Source organism: Leptosomus discolor, chromosome 10 (genome assembly GCF_034619465.1).
Source record: "Leptosomus discolor isolate bLepDis1 chromosome 10, bLepDis1.hap2, whole genome shotgun sequence".
Lineage (NCBI taxonomy): Eukaryota > Metazoa > Chordata > Aves > Leptosomiformes > Leptosomidae > Leptosomus > Leptosomus discolor.
The window spans coordinates 9,219,084-9,239,103 of NC_141400.1; the positions used below are offsets into that span (position 1 = coordinate 9,219,084).

Sequence of the window (20,020 nt, forward strand, 5' to 3'; positions counted from 1 at the left end):
CACAGCTAGCGACAAAGGTCTCCAAAATTTCAAGAGAACAGGAATTAAGCATTTCAGCTCTACTGGTATGAACCTTTTGGCATGCACCCAGTAAGAATTATTTTTTTTCCCTGGGAATTTTTTTCATCTCCAAGGGTCAATATGACAATAACAGAACCACCTTACTGAGTCACTCCTTGAGCTCGCTAATGGAAACAGTTAATTAGGCAAGGGGATTAGGCAAAGTACAGTACATCTCCTTTATCAACACAATCCATGCCGTGACGCTCATCTTCGCCCTGTACTTATGACCTTCATGTTGTACAGAAGACATTCTTATTGATACTACCCATGGGCAACACCTTCTTCTAATTACCTTCTCTACAAGGGGGATTTCATCATCAGGGTTCCCGCTCTCTGTATACACACACATACATATATACCTGCTCTCACAGGTACACGGATACACACTCAAGCTAAGCGTACTGAAATACTTAGAGCACAAATTGGCTGTGAAACTGGTCAAGAACCCATGTCCACCATGAAGATAACAGGCGCCTTTGTACTCCTCACCCTGGCAGTTCTTTGCTTAGCAAGTGAGTGACCTTTTGTTACTTCCTTATATATTATAGTTCTAAGGTAAGATTCTCAGTCTGCTCGGACAGTAAGCAATGGTTGCTAGACTTAGGCAGGAGAGAGCAAGGGAAATTTTATGCCTGTGTGCTATTTAGCAAGCAATATCACACCAGCTTTACAGGTGCCAAGTGGAGCAGATAAAAGCTATTCTTTGATGGCGGTGTGAACCAGAGCTCATTCTGCAGTGTAACTAAAGTGAAGTGTAAAGCCTCAGAATTAAAGCAGGTTTTTACCTGCTTGGGGTCTTTTTCCATCTGAGCAGGGAGCTTGGAGCTGATGAGGTCCTTTTCTTGCCAAACTGAGCAAGCAGGAGACAGTTGATTATGCACAGGCCACATAATGTGGCTGTGAATAACCTCTTTATGATGTTAGTTTGCCAGGCTGGAGAGGGCTTTGAGGTACAGGTGGAGGTGGCTCTACAGTAAAATAGGGAGCGGGGAAGAATTTCTTGAACCTTCACTTGTTTTTTTTTTTTTTCTTTAACAAAATCTTGCAATAAAAAAAAAAAAAAAGAAAGATACAGAAAAATAAGTACATTTAGAATAACCGAAAGAGGAGAGTCCATACCTCTCTGCTAGTGGTACAGCATTATGGATGTTAAAGAAGCAAAACAATGAAAATGTTAAAACAAAAACAAAATTATGAAACAAAATAATCTTTTTCCATTTTGAATACCTCTGAAAAGTTTGCTTTGAATATGGTCTCAAAATTCTTATGAAAAATGTCAATTTCAATGATATGGCATGCTTTTGATGGAAACTGTTCTTTCAAACAGTGTTTTATTAACTGTGGAAAAAGAAACAAATATTGCTTTCATAAGAATTTCAGCAAATCCCTTCTCTGAACCTTCTAGTTTATCTTGTCTGCATTAAAACTTCATGGATCAATGCTTTTTGAGCCACATCTTTTTTGCACTTGCTCCCCAACACATAGTGGATACTAAAAGGTTACCAGAGGAAAAAAATAACACCTTAATGTTTCTGTGGAAATGGGTTAAATCTGATCCAATTCCAAAATAATGAAAATTCAGTCAAAGTTCTGGTGACATAGACTAAAACTTGACACAGGGCATTATTTATGCTAGTTTTCTTTACCTTGGACAACTTTATTTGATGAGGAGATGTAAGCAGCCCCTTGAAAGGAAGTTTAAGTAGAAAGCTTAATCCCTTTAAAAAGATCCAAAAAAGCTACATTGAGTCAGAAAGACAAGTGCTAGAGCTGTATTGCCTTTCAGATCATTATGCATTTTCTTCCTGCTCCTTCTGTATAGAAGACTCTGCCTGATAACTTTATCCCTTGGAAGCCACAGAATGACAATTACAGGACAAGAGAAGAACTAAATACATTCCTAAAGAAAGTAACAAATGTGTCATCATAATGGAGACACGCCAATGTTACTTCATTACTTTCTGGGAGGCATAATTATCATTGTTTGGAAGGAGCTTTTTGAAGCCCCACCTGAGAACAGGGCTTCATTATGTTAGATGCCATGTGTATACAAAATAGGAACCAATCCTTCTCCCAAATAGTTTAGAATCCATAACGACTGGCAAGGGAAACCACTTTTTAAAGTGGTATTATGATCCAAATTGCATTATCATCATTATATATATTTACTATGATATTTTAATGAAGATATGCTCATTATTGACAGAAAGTCAAAGTATAAAAGGACCGTGTAATTTGCTTACAGCCGCATATGACTTTTTTTTTTTTAATAAACATGGGAAGTAAAACACAGTCATGCTCAACAACTAGTTCATCCTAAACAGACGAGCCATTGAACGTAATATTGACTCTTGCGCCTTCCGTCTTTCTCTGGTGAAAAAGGGGAGCAAAAACCTCCGTTGCCTCTGACAATAAAGGCTGTTCTAGTTGCTGATACAGATTTCTCAGGTAAACAATCAAGCTCACTTGTTTAATAGGTCCTGACACCTGTATCTTATTAAGCACAGAAAAACTATGTCAGTATTTAATTTCAAGGAGTTAAGTGACCTGGTATTGCTGGAAGGGCTGATACTAATGAAACCAGCCCAGCTGCATACTGAATGCTCAACAATATTTTTTATTTTACCTGTTGTGATTCTGTTTATGTTGCAGATGCTGCCAAAGAGAATGAGGTGAGTCATTTTCTGCTTTATTTCTGGATAAAAATATGTAGTTTATGCCAACATGAGGTCCATGAGGTTAAAAGACCATACTAAACATAAATTAAATGCTGATAAAGTATTTCAGAGAGAAATCCCAGAGTTTGAGATACGTGGTTTCCACACAGTTGTCCTGACAACTTCCGATGTTTTTACACGTAATGCAGTCTGGGCAAAAAACTGGGCAAGGCCAAATGTTAAGTCAGAGATATGAAGATTTTTTTAATGTTTATCTGGTGATGATACTGTAAGGCTTTCTTGATGATTTTCAGATCCTAAATCATGTACCTAGAGATTTTAATTTCTCTCTGACTGTGCTGGAGTGTCCATCCTGGGGTCAACCTCTGCAAGAAATGAGGCACTAAGCAATAAAATTCCTTATGCAGATGGCAGAGACAAGCCCTTTGGGAGTCCAGTGGACATAGCAGGGAGTGGAAATTCACACACAGAGCTGGTCCTTTACTAGCACAACATATACAGCCTCTGATGCCTAAAACTACACCAAGACATACATCCTTTTCCAGGAGGAGCCTGTTCCACTCTCCACACCAAACTATCTTCCACATTTTACCAGCTGTTACACATACATATATGGGGCAAATTCATCTAGTTCCTAGCTTTTTTTGCTAGCTGGCCCTTGCCTCTCACAAGTTGGTGGCTGACCAGTTTTAATTTGTAAGTTACAAGCTACAGAGATTCCCTTCCATGCCACTGCCTCTGCTGGGGTCTGTTGTGGAAACCTGTCAGCTATGTCAGGTCTCTGACCTGCTTTTGCAGTTGGGGCTAGGTGTGCTGCCTCCTGCTTTCCAGCCACAGAGTGTGAATTGTGTGAGCAGCCAGGGCTCTGGAGGAGAGGGAAAGTACCAAATGAAGGAAAAACCTAGGTAAACTAACATCTTTTTGTCAGTGGAGACCTCTCAGTCTGTGCTGAGCCATGACACAGGGGCTGAGCTGCTGAAGGGGCTGACTGCACTCAGCTCCTCACTTCACCCACCTACAGACCCTGGGCAAAAAAACAGTCATAAAATCTATGATAAATTCTGGGATTTGGCTGAAGAAATATTCCTGCTCTTCACTAAGAGTTGGAATGAAGGGGAAAAAATCAGGCCATAACAAGAGAATAGCAAGGCTGCGTTTTGTTTTAAATATGTACATTTATAACACGTACTTTGGCTGGATCTTCAGAAAGGAACAGCTCCAGTCATAGCGATCCTCCAAAGACTAATCTGCTTTAAATCGTCACTAGACTAGCAGCAAAAAAAGCTGAACCAATTTCAGTTACAACAGCACCGATAAGGACAGGTGAGCTCCTGGGCAAGCTTTTGAGGATGACAAACAGCACGTTAAATAGAATACATGCACTGCAAAGAGAACTCCTTACTTGTCAAATACCAGGAATGACATTCATTTGACAAGAGGAGACTGAGTTCCAAAACCAGGACAGGAGCATTTCAGTTATTTCTTTTATTAGTTTGCACTCCCACTCTCATATATGAGTCTGTAATGAATACAGTCCCAGGACTGGATGAGGGCCTTTCAACAATTTCTTTTCATGCTGACACTTAAATAGGACTCTACTTAATTCTGACCAGGCAGATCCTTTCACCACTGTAAAAAGCACCAAGAGCTGATACTTGTGCAATAAAGAGACAGAAACCCTTCCAGCCTAGTCTCACCTGCATTTAATGACAATTGCAATCAGGTAGGAAAAAAAATATTAAGACTTTTCTGTAGATGGAAAAGGGGTTGTGTTTTTTCCAGTGAATATATTCTTATTCAGAGAGACAGCAAAGTCCCGGAAGGTGCTCAGTACCTGACGTGGGTAGAATCACACACATCTCTGTCAGAAGGGATGTTTCTCTTTTGAGGCTTAGGCTCAGCTACGATAGATGGCGGAGCCCCACTGACTGTGCTGCTCTAGAGCAGCTGACAAACTTGTCCAAAATTTCATAGAGTCATTATTTCTGTAGGTGAATGGAGAACATTAGAAAGATGGGTTCAAAGAAAAATGACAATGTATTTGCAGGTAGACTGCAGCGAGTACAAGACATTAGAGAGGGGAAGACCTATTTACTGTGAAAGATTGTATCAACCTTTTTGTGGCTCTGACGGAAAAACATATAACAACAAATGCTCTTTCTGCAAAGCAATTCTGTAAGTACAATACTATGTAATTACTCCTGATTAAGCCAAAATCTGAGATTAGCTGAATTATCAGATATTTCCATTCCACCTAAGTGCTACCATTCTTTTCAGGGTCGCTAGTGCTTTGCTTAATTATAGACTAATTACTTCTCCCAGAAATAAGGTCCAATGATCTAAACAAATTACCTTGGTATTTGTGTGAGCAACTTCCTACTCTAGCAGAAACTGTAGAAGTTGGACAGCAAAGAGAAGAGTCCAGTGAGCAACACAGGACTAACAAGGCACCTGGACCCAAATCAGGTCATACAAGAATTCAAAACTGGTACTGGAAATATCTTGCTTTTTATGGATAAAATATATAATTTTTAAAAGAAAATTGTTTACAGATCAGTGCCTTCTTGTCCGCTACAAATGTTTATAGTGTTTTCTCTGTTAGCAAGTTGTTGGCTGAGGACTTCAGAGAGTTTTTAGTTCATAATGTGAAGTTTACTGTCTGCAATGTCTCTGTCCTTCCTTTCCTTTGCAGGAGAAGCAGAGGTGCCTTACATATGAAGCAAGCAGGGGTATGCTGAATGAATTCTGTGTGACAGAGGATTCCAAGTGCTGAGAACAGTTTCACACTGCCTTATCACAATCTCGTATTTAGCTTCATCCACCCTGCCTGTTCTGATGATGGTAAACAAAGCACAAAGTAGGCTTTTCAGCTGTGCTCTGTCATTTGCTGCTTCTCTCTGCTCCAGAGTGTTGGGATTGGTATGTCTGTCCTCCCTGCAAAGCACTTACTTCCTCAGGATTCTCAGGAGCATCTGTAGCAAGCTAGTTTTCACATGAGCCCTTCACTGTATATTTGTCTCCACAGTTAAAGTTCAAATCTTCTGACAATGCCACCTGATTTTAGCAGACACATGTCAGTGTAGGCATTGCCTCTGCTCTCCTTGTTGGTGAAGTGTTTCCTTTCATTTACCCAGAAACTTTTGCAGCTACTTCTTTTCAAAGGCTTCAGCTTTCCTAGGCAGTGCTTTGACTCTTCCAGTTTTGTAGTTAAATTTTAAATTCTCATTTTTCTTCTAACTTTGTACAATTCTGATTGATATATGGTGTTTAGCTACCCAGTTTGCATGTTTATTAAAACAAATATTGACTTTTCTTTTTGTCCATGGTGACCTTTCTAGAGAACAAGTTTATTGCATCCACAATTGGATGAGATATTTCACAAGTCACAGAAAATAAGCATAGAGCAGAATCTGAGGCCAGAGGCAAAAAAACAAAGCCTAGAAGACAAAAGTTGTAACAGTGATAATACGAACTAGATGGCCTCATATTACTGGATTTTACCCTACAATCTGGCTCTTTTTTTTCCTTCAAATGAAGCAAATCTGGTAAACTGTAAGACTGTATAAGCTTCATAGCAGTGTCGCTGTTAAATCCTGTCATTTAAATGTGATCACTAATGATTCTGTTCACATCTGATAAACTGGTTGCTTTCAGACCTGAAGAAATTTCTGTTCTGCTCTTACATCCTTGTTACCGTCATTATTAAGACAGTTTTATGCCTTTTACACTTGAATAGTCAGTCAGCAAACACATTTTCCCAGAATTAAAGCTTGTGAATGACTGACTTTACTGGGCTTACATATAAAGAAAATTTTGGAACTGGAAATTTGGTATAACTTTTGGTCATTTCTGTCTGGTACTCTTGTTGGGCTGGAGTAAGACTCTTACTTCAAAAGAATGGAAAATGAGGAAAGCAGCTCATGTCCTTGCCTTTGAGGGCAGGACCCCAAAAAGCCAAGCCATTCCACTGCTGGCTGAACGTCACTGTAGCATCAGGCAGACTGCCCTCTCCAATGGAAGGACCGAGAGGCTTTGGTGGTCCACAGTGTTAGTACGTGCTCTTTCTCCTGGCAGAGCTGAGAACATCACCCTTATTCCCTGTAGAGAAGAGACTGTTGGACTTTGTGATGCTGATTAACCACCAAAGAAATAGTCTTTCACAGGCTACTCCTTTACCAAGGAATTAAACTGTGCCAGCTGTAAGCACTGGAACTCCATCATCTTTACTTTGAAATTGTTAGCATGGCCCTAGCATGATCCTGTCTTGGAACAAAATTCTTCCCAACAGTTCTCAGGCACATCTTGGGACGTTAGGGACCATTCCCAAACAGAAAACTGGGTGAAAGTGCCTTGTCTTGGAAGTTAAAATAATTTCATGGCAGAGAGGTGACTAGACTCAACTACTCTGGTTGAGAGAGGCTCTGTTTAATCTGCTAGTACACACTGATGTAACCCTAGTCTCTACTCTGATTTATAACATGAACTGATTGAACTATTTTTACGCTAATTGCCTATTACACTCAGTACATCTGGAACATCTGGAGGAATGATAAAGCTGAGAACAGCAAAAAATGAAAGGAAAAATTGAGGATTGATGAAATGCTAAATTAAGTATGTAAATGGAGTGCTGTTTTCCAACCAAGCAAACATCATAAAAAGTAAATACTCTGCATTTCTATGTCAAATAATATTAAATAATGAGTGTATTTAACAAGGGACTTCTCTTTCATGACTGTACAGTTCCCTAACGCATTGCATCTCCTTCTCTGGAGACATTCAAAACCTGCCTGGACGTATTCCTGTGTGATCTACTCTAAGTGGTCTTGCTCTGGCAGGGGGGTTGGACTAGATGATCTTTCGAGGTCCCTTCCAACCCCTAACGTTCTGTGTTTCTGTATTTCTGGGCAAAGTAGCAATAGCTACCAAATGCTACGTAAATCTTGGCCAGATGGATTTCTTAACATTAATGTATGCTGTTCGAGTCACTGCTGTGTGTCCCATCAAACAATAGGTAGCAGAACAGGAGTCTGCTTTGGGGATGGAGTGGGGTTTACTGCCCACTGTAGGAGGCTGCAGACTCCTTTCCAAGGGACAGTGGTGCTTTTAGTACATTAAAAACCTACTCAACGCTCAAGATCATTCAAAGGCCACTGAAACTGGTGGGAGGCTACCTGTGACCTTGGCTTTAACTCTCATCGTTCAGAAAAGAGAAAATGGGCGTGTTGTTTTCTAGGTGACGCATAAGCAGAAGATACTCACTTCAATGTTCTACTGAGGTTATCAGTTTAGAACAACAGTCTTAGCGAAGTGCCAGGATAAAACTGGAAGCTTAAACATCGAGACTAATGAAGATGGATGAAGAGTTTCTGCACAGACCACAGCTCCCTTCTCTTTGTAACTGAAGTCAGGATTAATTAGCATCTTCATGTGTCAAAGGACGGAGCACTGCTCTGAATGCCAGATGACAGAAGTATGTGAGGAACATAGAGCTCCTGGAGCAAGGAGTACCTCATAGTACCTCCCAGGCTGTGCTTCTGCTTGGAGTATTTCTATCAATAAAATCAGGCTTTACGTGTGGGGTGTCTGGGGAGAAGTGGTGGAGGGGCTCATCTTCAGGGGTCACATTCTTCATGAGAAAGCACAGTCCATTAAGAGCAAGCTATAGTTCCCTACAATGCCAACATATCAATGTTATTCCAGAAAAGCTGGCAGAACAAAACACATTTACATTCTTCATCTTTGCACTTTGTCAACAAAGGCTTAGTTAATAAAGGCCATTTCCGTGAAACCAAATGTTCATTTCATAGTTAAAAAAAAGAGAGCCTCAACAGGCAGAAGGTTTCTATCATCACATATATTTCTCTATTTAGTCCCTCCATCATTAATATTTTCTGATTGTGGAAAGTTTACGCTGCTCTGAACTATGTTCTGATGGATATGTTTAAAACAATTTTTTCATTAGACTGTCCCAACTGCTGAAGCAGTTACACATTATCAAATGTAATTTACAGTCATGATTGCTTTGGAAAGCAGACCTTCCTTTTACATTGGTGAAGAATGGATGCAACAAATCACAGATGATGAAACGTGGCATGTTCAAGCATTTCAGATGGTGGCAGTGACAGCACCATGGGCAGGTCAGCAAATATCAAGCAGAACCAAGGGACAATGTTTCAATGTGATACAGGAATCTACCAAACAGAGGTCAACATGTATAGACTAGAGTTTCACATCCCATAATATTTCCTGAATTTTGTTCATCTCTTCCTCTCCATTAGCCCCAACCTTGACACCTAAAAGAGAAAGGGAAGACAGAAAGTAGATAGATGATACTGGAGATGAAGACATCAGATGCTGAGAAGCAAAGGAATTCAAGTCAAAGGGGATTATCTTTTATGGAAAGTAAAATACATTAGCACAAGCTAAAGGTGAAATGTGACCAATACTACAAATCTGAGGAAAAATTAGAGGAAACCTTCAGGAGAAAAAAGCTCAGGGAAGGTTTTAAACAAGGAAGCTGGAGAGCACTTGTCCATTCCTCCTCCTCATGATCTTCTCAGGCTTACTTTAGCGCACAAGCCAGAGCAATATAATCTTTGCAGATTTCTAAGAACACATCTGTTGGCTGAAAAAATCTGTAGTGAAACATACATTGATCATACTGCCTTCTTTCTTTTCCCATGGTTGCTTGGTGGAGGAGACTATGTATTTAGCTAAGCCATGTACTCAAGAATCCCGCAGGCTGACTGAAACACCAACAAAGTGTTAGGTGCAGATGGCATCTTTTTGTCTTCTCTATGAAATAAAGAGGCTGGATATCCTTGTAACTCTAAGACAAACAATGTCATATGGACTTTTTTAGTGGTTTATATGGTTATCGCCCCACTCTCAACCCCGCACGATCTTCTGTGAATAAATGACGGAGAACACTAGAATGGTGGCATATATTATGAAAACACTGATGTAAACTGACATCAGAGGTTTTTCTACTTTTCTCCGGCCAAGAAACATTACACAACAAGGGACATTACATACCACTGACATTTCTAAAAATCTTCCAGAGTCTAGGGAAGTCGTCATGCCTTGAAGTTGCAGGTAAGACATGTGACTAGAAAAGCATTGCAATAAAAATCCTCCATTGGGACACCAGACTATTCAGGTATTTTCAATACATTTTTTTCTTTCTTCTTTAGCTAGACTGCCCCTTTAGTACCTCCAACGCTAATTAGTTATGTTGCTGGTAAAGAGATAAATTGCAAATCTGTACTACAGTAACAAGAAACTGTTGGTTAGAGCCACAGGAGCTCTGGGACAAGAACAGGAAGAATCAAGGGCTGTGTGCATGGACTGGTGAAAGAGTCTAGTCAGATGGCTCTGACTATTATCTTTTGGGTTAGGACACATATAAACCATGAGGATGTAGGCTGGTATTGGAACTAAAGATAAATCAGTGGCAGCAAAAAAATCTGCTAGTATGAACGTTACTGCTCATCAGCTCCTGTTAAAAGAGACAAGCTGAGAAGGTAAGGAACCTAATTCTCTTAGTATTGAATGAGAGGAATTAATGGAGGATGTTGGCAGAAAATTCTTCTGTCTATCCTAGGACACAGACTAAAGCCACTGCTACCATGAATTCTGTTTATGTGGGAACCAGGTCACAGCAACTAGGCAGTGGGAATACAAGTGAGCAAGGTAATATTGTAAAACTTTCTCGCAGCTCAAAGTCTTATGGTTCTGAACAGTCAACCTAAAAAAAAATCTTACAACAGGTCATCTTGCCCTGAATGTGTCTTGACTGAGAAAGATCAAAATGAGAAAACAAAGATCAAATCAAGAAAATAAAGCCAAACCCTGATGTTTCATCATGATGTCAGAAAATACAGCAGACAATTCAGGATATTTTCTGCCTTCTGTCTTGGCTTGTTATAGTCTAAGTGGATATTCACACCTTCTGCTTTAGTATATTGATATATTTAACGGACTCTGTTTGTCGACCAAACCTAAGGTACTAAGTTTCCTATGCAGTCAATGGACATCCACAAGGGTGATTCAGAGCCCTGTAAGTCAGAAGTCTAAAATAGTCCACCACAGACCTCTGCATCAACCACAGACTCCTGGGACTCTAATTTGTTCCTGATAATTTCTAACACAAAACAGTAGATGAGAGCAGCTGGAGAGCAATACTTTCCAGCATAGAATGCTTGTGCTTTTTATCAGCTTCTGCTAGCATCATGTGCTGGCCCATAGCTGCAGATAATGCTGAGAGGCATACCAGCTTTTGCCACACACCAGAGCAAAGATCGTGATTTGCAAATTGCTCTAAATGACTTCTGAATAAAATGCTGAAGCGGCCGGACAATCTGGACAGTCAAGTTTGTGTGATGGAGCAATGACATAGAACTATGGGGAAGGAAAAATGCACATAGCTTGAGTGAGCTGATGAAACACGCTCAGATCCTGTTTGCCAGAAAATAAAATAGAGGTAGCCAGATATTGGCACTGAATGGAAAAATAGAACAGATTTTGCACTCATTGAGGACTAGAGTTTTCAAAACTCTGCACTAAGGTACCCATGTATCGCTGATGTATCCATTTATACATGGAAGAGAAGGAAGGGCTTTCACAGTAACGTCTTGGGACATTTTCTTTTTCACTTCTATGACAAAAGGTAATGAAACACAGGCCTGAAAATCAGATGGGTTGGATTCACAACAAAGAAAATTCCAGTGCTATAATAAAGCTACTTCACTTGTCCATAAAGCCCATACTGTATTTTCCGATACTGTTGTTACTGTCATTGTTCTAGCATGTAAGCACCGCAGATGAAGAGCACTCGTGCTCCACATGCTCAATGTAAGAGATGGACCCTGCCTCTAAGACCTCAGAAATTGACCTGGAAAGCAAACTCTTGAGGGAGAATGTAGCCACTTTGATCAAAGTCTCTTATATATCAGAGATGTATGGGTGAGCCAGAACCAACATCCAGGTCTCCTGACTCCTACACTAGCAATTACTTTCATAAAGGCATCAAGGGCAAGAGAAAAATTGCCAGCTGTGCTCTACAGTTGCCATTGCATAAATCATTCTTTAAATCTGACCAGAATGCCACATCTCTGGATTGAAGATAATACCAGGTGACTGATTGGTGAACTATAATGGAACATAATTCACATTCAGCTGGCTTCATTATGGTGTATCAGCGTCTGGTCAGCCTGGAGAGCTGCATTCTAACGCTGCTCTAAAACCAGCGTGATACTGCTCAGGCTGTTTACACTAAATAGCTCAAAGGTTATTTCATACTTGTTGAGTGTTTCTAGTTACTACAGTTATTCGGTGTTTGTTAATCTTTCAATAATACTAAGTATTTGGAGAAAAAAAAACAGGCCCTTAGTGTCACAACTTAGAGAATGTACTCAGAAGACATTTTCAACTATTTGGTCTTAAGATTCTAAGATCTTACTCCATAAGTTTCTGTAACTTGCAGCTGCAAAGAGAACTGGTAAAAAAAAAAAAAAGTCACCACCAATATACCAGTGAAGTTCTCAACACTCAGAATTCTTCATTTCAGCCATGTGTCAAGAATGAGACATCTTAGAAGTTTAGGTTTTTATTGAATTTGCATTTTGATATCAATCTCTTGCTTTGGAAGTTTCTTCAGCTGGCTCAAATGTAAAAAATAGATGGGAGAGGATTAAAAGCAAGTCCTGAGCAAAGGGAATGGGTAAAGAACCAGGATAGGGTGCTAAATTAACTCTGATTGCATTAGTATGTAAGCTTAGAAAAAGACAGAAAAAAGACTTTTTCCTAGCAGATTTGACACTTTTAACAGTAGACTGGAATGTTATCCCATTACTTTTGCACACAACATGCAGACTCCCACGTGCTCTGTTTAAACAGATACGTTGCCCTCTCTCCCCAAAGCTTCAACAACTACAACGCAGAACATCAGAGTACCAAAGCTATGTATTTCAGTAACGAGTAACAACTGACACACATACGGCGTATTAACCAAGGAGCAGGAAGAGAAACTGGTGACTGAGGTAATACAGATTTTTTTTTAAAGAAAAAAATGGTTATAGGATTCTACATATTCACTTACAAGAGAGGGTCCTCTTCTGAGTCTAAGAAGCCACACGAAGACAATTATGTATCTGTCATGAAAAACAAAACAAAACTTCATGATGATTGTCAAGAAATGTGAGACAGACTTGCCTAGGAATCTTTCCCAAAAAGGCTATTCCAAGCACTCTCTGTGGCATGGAGCTCACGTTTTCTTCTGGTCTGTTTAGGCTTTCATACCTCGTATCACTATGACAACCCTAATCACTGTCTCACTTTTTTTTCTTCAATTCAACTGAGGCAGCCATAAATGTAAAACAAAATAGACAAATACTAAAGTGAAATTAAATGAAATGAACGCTGATATTCTTCAGAGAATATTATTCAAATTTACCATCGTTACTTGTGCTAATGATGACTTTGGGGTTTTTTGGACTAATGTCTGAACAAATTCCATAGATAGATTTTTGGTTGATTTTTTTCCCCTTTCCTCAGTTTCAAATATTACAGATTTCATTGCAAAAATCATTAAAGAAGCAAAATTTCCTCTCTGTTTTGCAGAAGACAAATAGACCATAATGAAAAAAATTAAAGTCTGATAACAGTCAGGTTCTGGGATTCAGCTCCTTGAGGAACTGGGAAACTGAGGCAGTAGCAATCTTTCTCGGGAATCACTCAGAAGGAGGTGTATCAAATTCAAATAGTAAGCCAAACTGTGCGTCTATATGTCCTTGGACAATTCATAAGCATGTAACAAGATTTTCAACAGAATACAAATGCTTTCACAGTTTGGACAATTTCTGGTAATACAAAGCTTTGTAAATTACATGAATTAACTTATCAACTGTCCATAAAGGCACATTTTTCCAACTCTGTGAGACATGAGGTATGTTAAACTATTGAGACCACATAGTGATACTCATCTAAAATCTGAAAAACTGAAAAGATCTAAAAAACTTTCTTTCCCTTCTTAACTGGACTTCAAAATTCCAGCACAAGATGGTCATAGGGATCACTAGTTATGAAGCTTTCCCCCTGTTAGGCCTAGATATTCTCAGATACAGCAGGAAATCAGAATGCATCAGCTACAAGCTTGACAGCTCTAGCATCTCATTCCCAAGGGTTAATGATTCCCCGAAGAACAGCAGCCCTCCTCGACAGAGAAGTATGTTTACACTAATTTGGCTGAGCTGTTCCTTCAGACCTCCCAGAAGCAGCACCTGAAGGTAGAGGAACGTGGGCGTGGGGAAGGCTGGTTTTCCATCCACGCCGCTGAGGTGCCACCTCCTGGGAGAAGCACGGCACATCCCACGGGCACACCTCTACCCCTCCTGCGCACAGCTGGAAGGAAGATGATTTTACACGACACAGAGCATACCAAAGGGAGGACAGGTTTGTTTCTGCTGCCCTATCCACTCTCACAGCTGGTTTCCAGTGAACAAGCCCGTCACTGCAAGGCCCAAAGCTGCATTTACTTCCACAGACTACACTTCAGTGCAACTCTACAAGAGGGCTTGAGGATTCCGATAGGGAAGGACTCACACCCTTCCGAAGAGGGGAGTGACAGATCAAGGGAGTTCCCAACACGCCTTGCATTATAGTTCATCGTGGCCCCAGTTCTCACCCGTCCCCCACAATGAGTAGGACCCCAGTTTAATTCCAGTTCTGAAGGCCCTCAGTTCCCTACCCCAACCCCAACCCTACCCAACTTGAAGCAGGGGGCTGCAAATTTCTTTCCACCTCCCAACTCCAAATATATATTTAACTAGAGCTCCCTTCTGAGTCCAATGCTTATCACAGCTTTCCTGTCTGAGCAGGAAAAAAAAATCAGAACCTTAAGGGAGGACACAGTTCCCTTTACTCCCTTTGTAAATCTGTAAAATCACAGAATATCACCCCTGTACCTACTGCCTTTCACCCCATGCCTGCCTGAGGGAAAAGTACAGACACTGAGATGCTATACTATTCGATTTTTTGTACTTCTGCAAGCTGTTTTTATTTTTGAGTTCTGTCTTGCAGCACAGCCTCATAGGCCTGTTGTTTTAACACACTCCGCACCCTCTTAAAGGAGAGGAGAGATGCATTTCAGCTTCTATCAGCCATGTGAACAGAAGAGAGCCTTGGGTGACTGAGAGTCAGGGAAGATGAGGCAGTTCCACTTAGTGCAACCAAAACACCTCGGCAACAGACAGATTTCCCATTTATGAAACTGCAAATATAATTCAGAAGGGTCCAAGTGCCACTAGAGAGGTACTTTCTCCTGCAAATGAAATTACTTCAAGTTCATAGCAACAATTTTTTTTTTTTACAAATGCATGCATAATTTTTCCCATAAATCCTTCCATAATTAAAGAACTACTGAGAAGTGATTTCATGACTTTGTAAACTTCCATGACTGCCAAGAGCACTATGGACCTTTATACTATTGCAAACAGGTCTGTAATTGTCCAAGCTGAGACCACTAAAGGGAAGAGTCATGTAGTCCCAGAAGAGTCATGTAGTCCCAGAATCCTCCATATTTAAATTATGTCTCATGGCCAAACACATTGCCAGTGCAGACATGAGTTGTCACATTCAGGTATGGATACAGATACTATGGTGGCATTTCAATGAAACAGCAAGTATCAACAGTAAGAAGTAAATATTTTCACAGCATCAGTGCTATGCTAACCCCAAAGTTTTTATAAAACGTTCTTGAGCTTTTTCATTGTGAAGAGGGGCATATGCATATCAGAAAATAGAACTCATTCTTTCAAAGTTTGTCTAAACTCTCTTCTCTTGTTAAAAGATAATATTTCTACGAAGACACAAAAACGGGAGGCTAGATATTTAAATGCAAATTTGGTGAAAATACTGCTGCCATGCATACGGGAACACTGTATGTCAGAATCCCTTTGATTCATTTTTGTCAGGTATCAGCTGTGGAGAGAGAAGCAACATACTAACTGCTGACGCAGTGGTGCAGGTGAGACATTAGGTACCAATTTCTTACACAGACAGAGAGAAAGACTCTTTTTGGAAGAAAATAGCAACATGTTGGGGTTTTGGGTATGCTAAGGTATTTTTATAAGAACTGTGTTGATAGGGTAGGAGCAGATGCAAGAAAAGTGATATGTAAATTGTTAATGAGGAGTTAATAGTAAATGTGGTTTGGAAGATTTTCTCAGCTTGAAGTTTCTGTTTGGAGCTAGATGGCTATTTAATAAGTTGTTCCCTTAGAAACTTTAAGTTTTGAAATGTTGATGGGATTTTGCCAGCCACTTCATATGTAGTTAGTGCCTAATTTTGTCATCAGTTAGGATGGAGAACATTCATTGTCTCAGATGATTAAAGCTTAGAAACATCTCTTTGGCAGACTGGTAAGTATTGAGAGTCTGTGGGTTGCAGACTCTTTTTCTCTAAAGCATAAAGGAATGTATTAATTCCCTCAGGTCTTTTATTTTTGATTCAATAATACTTGTGTTACAGAAATAAGATTATGAAACCTCCCTAAAATATAAATTTGTATGTGCAAATAGCTTCCACCAGCTCTAAATGGAAGGTCTTTTCTTCCTTTTATCCAGGGCATTGAGACAATGCTCTAATACTAGTTTAAGAAACCTCTTAACATTGTGGGCTTCTCAGTGGAGTGCTATATGTAATGCAGTGTGCTATTTCATTTCAAAATTGATCAAGACCAGAACAGTATTTTTCTTGATGGCTGTTCAGCATCTCTAGCTTCTAATTGTTTTGCTTTGGATTTTAGTTTAGATATCCTTGAATGCCTCAAAGTCTAAATTTTCTCATATGTAGAATGAACTGTTCTGTGTTCAGCAATAGCATCAGTGACACCAGTTCCTCTCCTTCAGCAACTCAGCTTAAATTCAGTCTATCCTGAGAGTGCTCCTGTCACTGGGGCATTTTTTTCCTGCTGTATGCTGCCTTCTCTTGCTCTTTTTCCTGTACTGAAAGAATCTTCCAAGAACATAATGTGCCAAGATGTGGGAAGAGTGTATGAGGTATTAGCCAACAGAGGTTTCTGCTATCTTTGCTGTAGGTAGCAGTGATGGTGTGAAAAGTTAGCTGAGGGATGAAGAGAAACAAGACTTGGGCAGAGCAGTTATTTGATTTTTGTAGTCATGAGAATGGCTTCTAAGAGGCAAGAGGAAAAGCTAAACAGGAACATTTCCTGAAGCCAAGTTGTGGTAAATGAGAGTAACATCAGACTAAATGTGAATGCCACTGCCTGCATCTGTTGTAAGATCCTTCAAAAGAGATGGTCTCTGTGCTTCCTTGTACATGTGGGTTTCTCTAACAGCGTCTTTGTGACTCACTGCTCGTTCTGCAAAGACAAACTGAAAATTTGTTACTTCATATTTCACCAGAGAGCATTGTGGATTATTCTGGGATGATCATTAAACCAGTAACTGACTCTGTATGTTGGCCTTCACAAAAAATAAACCACAAATAGTCTGCTTAGTAATAAATTGGCTTTTTTTACTCAGTTCCTTGGGGTTGGCGTGAAATGTGCCTCCAAGCCATTTAGTAAATTGCTATTTCTACTGGGATCAGTCCAAATGCACTGATTAAAAGATGGCCCACGAATGGCTCCAAATACACTTTGGCACAGACAATAGAAAGACTCTTGGGGCCAGGCCACAGCCTCCGCAGGTAACGTACCCCTGTCACCCGTCGGGTCATACAGACCAGGGGGATGGGTGCAATTTTTATAAATTCCATTCCTCTCTGTACATATGATCTCAGAGTCTCACTGTGGCCTGTGATCTGTTTTAATTCGCAGCACCTCAGGGGCACGCTGCCACACAAGCGCGGTTGCTGTCGTTGTGACAGAACTCCTCACCAATCTTCCAAGCTTTCCTCAGCTCCTTCTCTTTCCATATACCCAATCTATATCCCTGTACCCCAGCTGGTAGGTAACGCTCTCAGGGGTCTGACCTGGGGCTCTCCGCCCTGCGGACACACGTCCCGCCAGCCGCCGGAGGGCGGCGGAGGCCGGGGCGGGCGATGCCGCGGGGCCCTGCAGACACCACCGACATGGCGGCCCGCCTGGCGACGCGTTGAAGATGGCGGACGCGACGCCGCACTCAAGATGTCGGCAGTAAAGCCCCGCCCCTCGCTGCCCTCAAGATGGCGGCGGGGCGGGGCGTCCCGGCTCCCGCCCCAGGCCGGCGCCGGAAGTGGGGCCGGAAGCGGGGCGGCGCTGGCGGAAGGGGACGCGCAGGAAGCGGTTGCCGGGGTTAACCGTCCCCCCGCGGCCACAATAACAGGGCGGCGCTGAGGGGCAGGTAAGGAGCTGCGGGCCGGCGGCGGGGAGCTGAGGCGGCGGGGCTCGGGGAGCTGAAGGCTGCCGCCCCCCCCCCCCCCCCCCCCATCCTCGGGGTAGGCCTGGTGCGGCGGAGCGGTGCCGCTGTTTCCCTTCGCCGGCTGGGGCTTGTCGTTGTCCGGCACCGGGGCCTCGGGGCGGCCCGGCCTGAGGGCCGGTGAGGGCCGTTCCCCGGTGTGACAGGCCGTGAGGGAAACTGCTGTCCTTCGTGCTGCTGCGGGGGAGAGGGGGCAGCCCTGAAACGCCGCGTTAGGGGCGGCTGCCTGCACCGCCCCCCCAGCCCCCCCCCGCTGAGGGAACGGCGGCGTTCGGGCTGCCTGCAGCGAAGAAGGCTGTGGTGAAACCTGCTTTTGTATCGCTTATCTAAGCAAAAATAAACTCGGGTGGTGGTGTGTTTTTTTTTTTTCCCTTCTCCCCGTAAGGAACCACCCCTCTTAAATAAGCGGTTGCCAGACTGTCCTTAGCTGCTGTCTCGGCGTTTTTCCCCAAAGCGGTCGTTTCTGCGGGGCGGCGCGGGCCTCCCCGTAGCTTTTAAGTTCGGTGTAGTAGTTGCGAATCGAGAAGATAGCACATCGAGTTGTCGTTTCGCACAAAACCTCTCGTGAATTAATTGAGTTGGGAGGAGCAAAACTCTGTTTTCTCAGCTTTATTAAATATCTTAAGAGTGTTTTTTCTTTTTTGAATGGGGTCAGCTTCCTAACATGGAATGAGCTGTTGAAGCTGCACACATTAGCTCAAAATAGTATCAAGAGGAGCATGTATTTTGCAGAAACTGCAGCCTCATAAGAGACTAGGTCATTCTTTTCCTCCTTTAATTAATGTCAGGAGCCAAACTAAGCTGCAGTCCAAACTCAGAGAGCAGGTAGTGCTCATTGCATTTAAATCTTGTAGGATTCTTTCAGACTTTTTCCCTGTATGCTGGTCTGTTTGTTAATATCTTTCTTTCTTTTGCCTTATATTACGGTCCTTTTAATGCTGCCTTTTAAATACTGCTGTATTGTACTCCATCATATGTCTGCATCAATCTAGAATTTTTTATGTTGAATCCTGCCCATTGTTCACATTGAGTCATCAGGTGATGTTCACAGGGAATCCATGTAACACTTGTTTTCATCGGAATCCGGTCTCATAACTAGATTGAAATAAATTCTGGGCTTCATGAAGCTGAACAACATTACAATGCAGTATTACAAACTTGCTAAACTCTTCCAGTGTGCACCAAAAATAAGGGTAATATATGTTCAGGCAACAAACTGTGTCTTTAGCTTTGGTTGGAGAAGTTCTAGCCAATGTGAAGGAGTTGAGATATGTTTCATGCTATTCACAGGCAGAAGGTGCTAATTTTAGTTATTTTAATACCACCATTAAAAAAAATATAGTAATTGTGACAACATACACTTGTTAAAGTGCATACAAAAATGTGTGAAAGCACATGTTTTTCAAGAATTAGATCACACTGAAGCTGTCAATATTTCAAATTTTGTGCCAGCATATAAATTATTTGTGTTGGAGAAGGCAAAATTTTTCATTTCCGTGAGATCCTTTGTTTTTCTTCTCAGTTGCTGCTTCCATGTGATGTGGAGCAAACACTGGCATATTTACATCACAGCGAATGCCGTAACAGACACATCTCTGCTAGGTTTTCCAAATCTGTCTTTTTTTTTTAAAGTTGTTTCTCCTCATCCGCTGAATTTTGGTATTCAACCCGCTAAACAGGTTTACTGAGTTAATGATGCTTTACCCTACTTACCAGAAAGCATTCCTCAGCTAAATAGCAGTAGGGAAGACATTTCTCATGCAGTTCATCTGCATGAGGTGTTAACTCAGTTATTCTAATGTTAACGTTAAGTTTGTATTTATTTTAGTTACATATTTGTTACTTTTAATCAATTTGTAT

At 41.3% G+C, this 20,020-nt stretch overlaps 1 protein-coding gene across 2 annotated transcripts; it reads left to right on the forward strand.

Annotated features, from left to right (window-relative positions):
* Positions 1-511: 511 nt before the first annotated feature.
* Positions 512-5,479, forward strand: SPINK9 (serine peptidase inhibitor Kazal type 9). Of its 2 annotated transcripts, none has more exons than XM_009957162.2 (4): positions 512-575; positions 2,716-2,735; positions 4,789-4,916; positions 5,434-5,479. In XM_009957162.2, exons 1-4 carry the CDS (start codon positions 512-514, stop codon positions 5,477-5,479), a joined length of 258 nt encoding a protein of 85 aa, XP_009955464.1. The 2 variants fall into 2 exon arrangements, with proteins under 2 accessions (XP_009955464.1, XP_086327306.1); XM_086471180.1 differs by having other exon boundaries at positions 521-575; positions 2,704-2,735.
* The last annotated feature ends 14,541 nt before the right edge of the window (positions 5,480-20,020 follow it).